General features: G+C 44.5%; 1 protein-coding gene across 1 annotated transcript; it reads right to left on the bottom strand.

The window, feature by feature from the left end:
* Positions 1-4740: 4740 nt before the first annotated feature.
* LOC120043099 (rhotekin-like) lies at positions 4741-10088 on the bottom strand (the record flags this gene model as incomplete). Its single annotated transcript, XM_038987823.1, has 7 exons — positions 4741-5333; positions 5378-5982; positions 7724-7828; positions 8041-8206; positions 9014-9145; positions 9226-9332; positions 9994-10088. Coding segments are annotated over 7 exons (1216 nt in total), but the record flags the coding sequence as incomplete, so codon positions are not given.
* Between the last annotated feature and the right edge of the window lie 266 nt (positions 10089-10354).

Below are 10354 nucleotides of genomic sequence, written 5' to 3'. Positions count from 1 at the left end.
AGTCATGTAATATTTAGTTTTTGTATATAACTGCCTTAATGTTGCTGCACCCCAGGAAAAGATCCTTAATAAATACAAATACAAGAGTGGAGCGTGTAGCTTGTTGTTGACCAATCATGAGTCATCAAGCGGCATTATAAACTGGGTGGTTCGAGCCGTTAATGCTGATTGACTACAGCTGTGGTATATCGTACCGTTTACCATGGGTATGACAAAACATTTATTTTTACTGCTCTAATGACGTTGGGTAACCCGTTTATAATAGCATAAGGCACCTGAGGCTTTGATATATGGCCAATATACCACGGCTAAGCGCTGTGTCCATAAGAACAGCTCTTAGCCGTGGTATATTGGCCATATACCTCACCTGCTTGGGCATTATTGCTTAAATAAGCTACAGCCGTAGAGCCTCGCTCTGTGTGTGGCAAAAGTTTGAAGATATCTACACGAATCAATGAAGATGGAATTAAAATGACAGAATTAAAAGTTAAAGGAGAAGGACCGCATCTGGATCCGACCAGGTCTGTACGGAACGGCTCTAGCTGTCCTCAGGTCCGTTTGGAACGATCTCTATATTTAAAAAAAAACAGATGCATATCAGGTCCGGATGGGAAAGCTCCAGGTCCATTTTGGAATTTGGACCCATGAAGACGTCTAAAACAAACAAGCACGCACGCACACACACACACACACACACACACACACACACACACAACACCACACACACACACAACACACACACACACACACACACACACACACACACACACACACACACACACACACACACACACACACACACACACACACACACACACACACACACACTCCTGAACCATATTCTTCATCATAGCAGGTCTTTTGACCCGTCTTGTTTCATTTTCACTCATTGCTGCTCACTTGGCAAAGTTGGAGCAAACTCTCCCCACCTAGCGTCCTATTCCCTGTGTAATTTGTGCGCCAGTCAATACACTTCTGCTGTGTCAGTGCTGCAATGCAGTTGGAATATCTTATTGCTCAATGAGTCCATTTTCCCCGTCTCTCTCTCCTTGCTCTCCCTCAGGTGATGTCATCAACCTGGGCGACAGGCAGCTAACGGTGCTGCACATGCCCGGCCCACTCCCGGGAAGCATCTGCCTGCACGACGGGGACAACAAGATGCTGTTCAGCGGGGACGTGGTCTATGACGGAGCCATGGTCGACTGGCTGCCCCACCAGCCGGGTCAGCGACTACGTCAGTAGCTGTGAGCGCCTGGTGGGGCTGGTGGATAGTGAGCAGGTGGACCAGGTAATGCCGGACACTATCACACGTTTGGTGCAAAACTGCTCCACCACATCGCCTCGGGGTACATCGACAGAGCCGGCACCTGCCGGCACGCTTCTCCACATTTGCCTGGAGGACCTTGGCCGATTGGCGCTACGGGCGTCCAACACACGTGGCATCTGCTAGCCACATGTACGTAGGCTGGCACCCCAGGTTGAATCTTTTGCAGATGTAGACTGGGGATGTGAATCACCCCCTCAATTAACAGGATTTCCTTGTATTGTCTATTATAAACTGATTGTAATCCAATGTATGTTATTTTAAATGATTCATCAAAATGCCCCATTAAATTACATCAGGCAATGATTGACAGAATATTGAGATTCCCATTATTACAGGATTCATTAAGACTGGAAAATTAATCTTGTTTATTATGTAATATTAAGATAACTATTAAGTTGTGTGATCGTTGGAATGCTCTTTCCCATGAGGTAGCCTGTAGTTTAGAGCGTTGGATTAGTACTGAAAGGTTGCAAGTTCAAATCCCCGAGCTGACAAGGTACAAATCTGTCGTTCTGCCCCGTGAACAGTTAACCCACTGTTCCTAGGCCGTCATTGAAAATAAGAAATTGTTCTTAACTGACTTACCTAGTACAAAAAATAAATATGACAGTGTTTCTTAACCCCAGTACCTCGGGAGTCCCCACAACTACTTAAGCTCTTGATCATTAGTTGAATCAGGTGTGCTATCGCTGAGCTAAAACATATTTAAGAAACCATAGGGAGGCCCGCTTGGACTGGAGATGAATAACATAGTTCCCTTAGGGGACACAATGTGACAGCACAACACCTACACAGAGACCAACAGACACATGACAGACAGAGGGCAATGACTCAGCAGTATCTTTTATAACCTTGTCCCCCAGGCTAAGAGAGAGGGAGCTGGTGGAGGATACCTATATATTTTGTAACACTAGTCTTGGGCGGGCCAAGTTTTTTTTGTCGGGCCGCCTATGAATAAAAAAAAATAACATTTTCGGGGCGGATTTTTTTGTCAGTGTTATCTAATATTTATATATTTATTATTCCATTATTTTACTTTTAGATTTGTGTGTATTGTTGTGAATTGTTTTTAGATACTACTGCACTGTTAGAGCTAGGAACACAAGGATTTTCGCTACACCCGCAATAACATCTGCTAAATATGTGTATGTGACCAATAAAACTTGATTGACTAAAAACAGATATAAAGTATGTAGAAAAGATAAATGGGCCTATATATTTATAACTAGGATTATCTTTGAGAACTAACAATCACTGAAATAAAAGCTAGACAGTCAGGGAGAATAATTTAAAAAAACATTTTTTATGGATTTTGTTTGAGTCACTCAAACTTTAGATTTGTGTGTCATTGCAAAATGTGTAGAATTGTAGGACATTTTCTTTAAAGAAAAAAAGTCAGCCTCATTGCAAAATGTGTAGAATTGCAGGAACTTTGCTTTAGAACAGCTACATGTAGTCACTGGGGCCAACAGGAGGGCCTCTAAGTATTTGTTAGTTCTCAAAGAGAATAAAGTTCCTGCAATTCTACACATTTTGCATGAGGCTTGACTTTTTTTCTTTTAAGAAAATGTCCTACAATTCTACACATTTTGCCATGGTTTATGCTATCTGAGTGACTCAAACAACATCCATAATTAAAAAAAAAAAATAATTCTCCCTAGGTTTTATTTCGTGATTAAGTCAACAGCTGCACCATTGGCCATGCCCCCACCTAAACCCATTTTAATCCAGAAAAAGCCCGCACTGTATAATCCATCACACTCGCAATAGAATAAAAGTGTTAGCACATTCTTGAAATGAGACAATCCAGTTACTGTGTGGTTTTTCCTTTCAACACTGTGAAAATGGCATTTAACAACAAGCACAAATTCTATTGAAAGATTCATGTGACAGTTGGCTGCTTCCAATTCTTTACCCTTTTCCCAAGTGTGCACTTTTACACTCCACATCATAGATTTAACAATGGTGGAAACTCTGTCTAGCAAGGATTTTACCAATTCACAATTATTTTAAATCATGACTGTTAATGTGTGGAAGTGCACACTGGGAGACGGTGTGGAGAATCGCGACGCAGCCTTGGATTCCGTGTGCAGAGAATGATCGTGATAACTAGGTCAATGGCTCTTGGAGTACATTCAGACTTCAATTTTAAATGGATGAAATATTAATTCCGTCTCTAAGACTATATATAATACAAATACTTTGGCATGCACTCGTTTTTATTATTTATTTTGAATAAAGTGTGTGGACATGCTCTGTAAATTGAATGGGTCTAGTGTTGACATAGGTTTTTGGTCAACTGACACAGAGTTAGTCAACATTGACAAAAAGCACATGGTGTTTGATCGAGAGTGATGTTTGATCTAGGGTTAGTGGATGGCTTTAATTCCTCATGTCATACTGACGTGACATTTCTACTGGGATTATATGATGTATATCATTTCCACTAAAAGGAGAGATATGACAGAATAAATAATCCAAGGCTGTTTCTGAATGGATACACCATTTATTATTGTTATGTTTAATACAATATTTAAAACATGACTGAGTCCTTATTTCTTTCTCCCCAGGATGACGTGCATGCAGACAGTCTGCTAACACAAGACACTCTTGTTAACATTCAATGTTATCTATTAGACACAGTTATAGTATGCAATCTGTTAAAATAAATCAATATAGCTGTATTTATAACAAAATCAATCACGTAATAATGTATAGAAAAAGAAGAGTTTTGTTAACTTATTAAAAAAAACTTTACAGTAACAAATGCCACTTTGAAGCATGTACAGTTGTTTTACTCTGAGTAAAAAGGAGTGAGCCAGCTGTGAGCCCTTGGGACACAGTGGCATGTTAGAAAGTCCATTAGAAGCACAGGGATTGTTAGGCTGTTACTGCACAGACCAGGGGACACACCTACCCCTGCCCACCTCATCACTTAACCAATACAATCAGCTGCTTGGCATTAGGTGAAAGACTCACTATGTTAAGACAAAAACACAACACAATATTTTCTAGAGATCAATATTTCCTGCATTGCATATTTGATCGATTACAATGTTTCATATCATATTGCAGCAGAATTCTGAGACCGGTTGCCGGGCATGAACGTTATGACTGTAGTACCACAAACTAAGCTATAAATCAACAAGAGGTCAGAGTTGTGGGATTCCCAAAACTCTTCACCCATGTATGCACATTCCCAGGTTCTACGCTCTTCAGTCAGTACATTTGCAACCCCGGAACTTGAATGAGGCAGTGTAAACACAGGAGTTACTATGGCTTCTCGTGATTATGTAGTACATTACCTTAGGCTTCCTTCAATTCATTATAATTACTCCATACATTGGTACAAATAATTGTTGTCAGTTTCTTAACGGAATTGTCCTGGTGAACTCAAATATGGGTGATGTGTATTAGGCCTACAATGTGTTAATGAATGTAGGGGAAGTTCTGGAAACCCAGCCGAGGAAGTGACCCTGATGTTATCACAGTAGTAACAAGTAGCACAGTAAATTAATGGGAGCACAGTTGCATTAAGTTGAGCTTTCAAAATTCATTCACTTTCTGAGAAGTTTAAAGATCTGAAACAACACATTCCTCGACTTCGAGCACTATCATGCAATAAGCAAATCAGTGTATTAGTAGTTTCAGAGGACTTTTTCTGGCAGGATTTAATTGCTATTACAGGCGACAGTGGGTCTAGCCATTTGAATAGATCACAAGTTACACCAACAACCCTCTGACCACATTCAGATACTAAACATTCCCATACACTGACAATTCACAATTCTCCTGTCATTAGAGTGAAGTCATTCCAGTTAATACCAACGCCCTTTCATCAGAGAGGAAGTGGGGGCTTCCTTCCTGTCAGTTCTTACCAGGACCTTGGGTGATCTGGGGGTCTGAGCTGGGTTATACCTGGCTCTGTGGTTTAGATGAGTGGGGTCTGAGCTGGGTTATACCTGGCTCTGTGGTTTAGATGAGTGGGGTCTGAGCTGGGTTATACCTGGCTCTGTGGTTTAGATGAGTGGGGTCTGAGCTGGGTTATACCTGGCTCTGGAGCCAATTCCGGGGGTCCAGTTTAGCCCTCAAGTTCCTGAGGCTCTGACGGGCCGAAGAGGGGCGTGAGAAAGGGGTGCCGTCTGACAACTCAGGGCTGTGGCTGCCCTCGCTGGAGCTGTTACTGGAGGTAGAGCTGGAGCAGGACAGGGTGGCCTGGGGGACGCATTGGGCTGGGATGGGGGCAAGGGAGGAGGAGGAGGGGGGCTGACAGGAGCACTGTAACACCCCTCCATACCCCCTGCCCCTGAGGGTGCTGAGCTTGGCGTCCAGGGAGAGGGTGCGGGGGCGGAAGTGTGAGGAGGGGGAGGAGAGGGAGAGGGGCTCTGCCCAGCCACTGTAGCGGGAGCAAGGGCTGGTGCTGCAGGGGCTGTCGCTGTCCGAGGTCAGGCTGGCTTCTGAGGAGAGCAGGCCGGGCCGGGGGCAGCGCAGGGGGCTGTGGGGGAGGCGGTTGTGGGTGCGGGGGCAACCAGGAGACTCCTCGAACAGGGACATCCAGGGAGGAGAGGTCCCCAGCTGGCTCCTCAGCTCCAGCTCCTCCATCCGCCGCGCCAGGATGTCCGTCACCGTACTGATGTCATCAGAGGTGTCAATAACTAGGAGGAACAGAGGAAAGTCATTACTGTGGTCGGACAGACCGTCCTAATAACGCTGAGACAGTGGAATACAGTTCAGAGAGGCTAGACCTAGACTTGGTGATGCTAGTTGAAGGGGGGGGTGGGGTCAGGTTCAATACTGCAGTGTGTGAGTGGACCCCACTGGTACTTCACCTGTCGTTGTAATAGGAGGAGAGCAGAGCACGAATCTCAGCAGACACAGCATTATCCTGCAGCAAGATACCCTCACAGGACGGGATGGTGAGGGGGGCTAGGGTCCAGGGGGGGGGGGCAGGTATGTGCATTGACGGGCAGGGTGAAATAAAGTTGTGATACATGATTTGGGGAATAAATTGATGTGCATAACGCGGTAAAAAGGAGTTCATTTAGAATGTATGAATATTAGAATTCCATTGGAGTGTAAAATTAACAATGATGGGAATAGAATGATAATGGTGGGAAAAAGGGGGGAAATGTAATTTGAGCACAGGAACAAGGGAGAGTGGCAGGGAAGGTGATAGCCAAAAAGGAAGGAATGAGAAACACAAAGAGAGAGAGAGATAAAGGAAGAGAGAGAGAGAGTCAGCACGTCAGAGAAAAGAACACTTCCATCCATTATGCATAGAGGTTGGTTGGTGTGCTAGTGTGGTGGCAGGCAGCTCAGAGTAGAGTCCGATGGAGAGCTCATGCATATGTACCACCACTGTTAGAACAGTCAGAAACACGCATGTGGTTAAGGGGACTATCCTCTGGAAATATACTGAACAAAATTTAAAGTGTTGGTCCCATGTTTCATGAGCTGAAATAAAAATCCCAGAAATGTTCCATACGCACAAAAAACGTATTTCTCTAAGATTTTGCCCACACATTTGTTTACATCCCTGGTAGTGAGCATTTCTCTTTTGCCAAGATAATCCATCCACCTGACAGGTGTGGCATATCAAGAAGCTGATTAAACAGCATGATCATTACACAGATGCACCTGGTGCTGAGGACAATAAAAGGCCACTCTAAAATGTGCAGTTTTGTCACACAACAAAATGACACAGATGTCTCAAGTTTTGATGGAGTGTGCAATTGGCATGCTGACTGCAGGAATGTCCACCAGAGCTGTTGACAGAGAATTTCTCTACCATAAGCCGCCTCCAAGGTTGTTTTAGAGAATTTGGCAGTACATTGAACCAGCCACACAACTGCAGACCACGTATAACCACGCCAGCCCAGGACCTCCACATCCGGCTTCTTTACCTGTGGGATCATCTGAGACCAGCCACCCCGACAGCTGATGAAATTGAGAAGTATTTCTGTCTGTAATAAAGCCATTTTTTCCGGGATTTTTTATTTATTGGCTGGGCCTGTCTCCCAAGTGGGTGGGCCTACCCATGGCTGCGCCCCTGCCCCGTCATGTGAAATCTATAGATTAGTGCCTCATTTATTTATTTCTATTGACTGATTTCCTTATATGAACTGTAACTGAGTAAAATCATTGAAATTGTTGCATGTTGTATTTATATATTTTTGTTCCGTATATATTTAAATGTATTTGTTTTTGTAAACCTATTAACCTATTATTAAGCTATGATTTTTGTAACCCTAAACTTATAAACTAACTAACAAATTACTATATGTTCTAGATTTATTACTAATAAATAAAAGCGGAAAGAAACTCAAGTCTAAGTGTCCACAACATATTACTGAATCATATAAAAAGTATTATGGACAATTTGGGTCGCTGTCTTACCCATTTCGTGGTAAAGAGAACCCTGTTTCGATGTGACCAGGGTTGGTTTCCGGGGCGATGGCAGCTCAATCTTCATTAAGTCGTCACAGCACTGCTTCCATTGGCCTGCAGGGAAGAAGGAAACTGTCAGTCATCTTCCAACATCCAATCAACCTGAGAAAACCACTAACGACACATCAGGAGTCAATGAGCACATGAACAAGAGCATATCAGGACCTATAGTGTAGGGTGTGTATGTCTACTCTAGGGCCAGGAGTTTTCCCCTGAGCTCACCAATGAAGAACTCAGGCCCCTAATCATGTGATCAGCCTACTTACTCATGTCATAGAACTGTTGCCAGAAGGCCTCCATCCAGCGGTGTGTGTCTTCACGACTGTCTGCTGAGAGTGTGTGTGTCACCTCCTCTCCTCCATAATGGTTACTGATACAGATACTCTGGGCCTTATTGTGGCGGTCCTTCTCTGACGCCCGTATTCTCGTCTTCTAACACACCGGATACACACACACACAATCAGCTAATAGTGTTGCATTTGACCAAATGATTCAATAACCCCCCCAAAAAGATGAATTTAAGCATCAAAGCATTTATTTTCTCGTCAACTCACAGTGCGTGAATGCACTTACTGACACACAGAGCAGTGAGTGACATATATGCCAAGTCCACTCAAGTAACCTCAAGCATGAATCTGTCCCAGTTATCAGCTATCCAGGCTGTATCACATCCGGCCGTGATTGAGAGTCCCATAGGGCGGTGCACAATTGGCCCAGCATGGTCCAGGTTTGGCCCGGGGTAGGCCGTCATTGTAAATAAGAATTTGTTCATAACTGACTTGCCTAGTTAAATACGTCCCAATTGTCTCTCATTCCTCCCAAAGTGTGCACATGTTCACTTCCCTTCACTAATTTGAAAGGAAATGACTGGTATAATGGGTGGAAACTTCCTGTAGCCCCTGCCTCCACCAATCCAATGCTTTGGGAAGTAGTAAACGAGTGTACATTTCAGGAGAAAGGAGATATTATTGTGACACCCTAAAGACAGTACTCCAAATGTATTTCCCCATCCCCACCAGTAGGTGGCAGCAGTGCCCTGTTCCGCCTCACTGGGTTCAGCTTGATCCTGAGAGCAGAGCAGTCAGAGCTGCTGATTGATGCATGATTCTACAGAACTGTCTCTGTCTGAAGCTGAATGAGGACTTTTTGCTGTGGGTCAGGGGCCACCAGCTAGCATGCTTTATTGTTTCATGTTGAGAGTGTGCGTATGTGGGACGTTTTTTTTCTCCATCCACTGACCTTATTGATGGAAATGGTAAAAGCCGGCTCTATGTTAGCCTCTACATCCTCTTGCCGGTGGTAACAGAAAAGGTTTGTCCCTTTAAGGACGCCGTAGACGTTTGTCCAACTCTGAGGGTCACCTCCAAACTGCTGTGAGAGATAGAGACGCTAATTAGAGAGAGAGAGAGACATGCCTTGCTATCCTCTCAAACACACACAGACACCCTCACCTTGACCTTCAAGCAGCCGCTCATCATCTGTTGGGTCATACAGTGAGGCTGGGCAGCCAGGCGACAACACACATTGCCGTAGAGAGGCACCCAGTGTGAACACTCCTCTACAGGGAACGACAGGGGGATAGAGAGAGAAAGGAATGAAACATCTACACACACACACACACACACACACACACACACACACACACACACACACACACACACACACACACACACACACACACACACACACACACACACACACACACACACACACACACACACACACACACACACACACACACACACACACAATAGCAGGGAATAAAAGTGTCACAGCTGCAAGGTGAGCCCCGAACAACAGTGGAGTGCCCATCAAACTTTATTACAGCTGTAAGTAAGGGGCAATGAATTAAGCAGCAGCACATGTCATGGTGTCTACTCCCCTGTACACCTCATCATTGGAGTTTTACACAGCACTGACTCCAATTTATTACTATGACCTTGACAATGACTGTCAGACAGCTAACATCGTGGCTGGGAGAGGGAGGGAGACTGGGATAAATGGAGAGAGAAAGACATGGGGAAAGAGGATATCTAGTCAGTAGCACAACAATGCATTCAACCAAAATGTTGTCTTCTGCATTTAACCCAACCCCTCTGAATCAGAGAGGTGTGGAGGGCTGAGAGAGCGAGAGGTACTGAAACAGAGGGAGGGAGAGAAAGAGAAGTCTGACCCATATTTACTGTACATGGATAAACCACATCCCTACTGTGATCTACCGTTGCCCGAGATGCTGAGGTCATGTGTGCGGAAGCTGTCCTGGACGTGTGACAGTGACAGGGTGGTGTGGGCCAAGAGATGGTACTTCGGTCCCCTGTGAACAGAACACATGGCAGAGGCACTGGTGAGCTGTGTGACTGTGGTACTAAATACACACGTCGGTGTCTACGTCAGTGACTTTGTGTGGGTGTTTCGCTGCAGGACTGCATACGTGTGTCTGTATGAATGACTGTACACTACATGCCTAGAAATACGTCTCAGGGTGTGTGAATATCACTAGAGAAGTAGCGTGTGTACACAACATAAACACACTCACACCACTGTGGGCAGAGGCAGCAGCAGCGTGGCTCCTCCTCCGTT

Source organism: Salvelinus namaycush, unplaced genomic scaffold (assembly GCF_016432855.1).
Source record: "Salvelinus namaycush isolate Seneca unplaced genomic scaffold, SaNama_1.0 Scaffold867, whole genome shotgun sequence".
Classification (NCBI taxonomy): domain Eukaryota; kingdom Metazoa; phylum Chordata; class Actinopteri; order Salmoniformes; family Salmonidae; genus Salvelinus; species Salvelinus namaycush.
The sequence above is the reverse complement of the archived record's forward strand: the minus strand, read 5'-3'. Positions and strand labels throughout refer to the sequence as shown.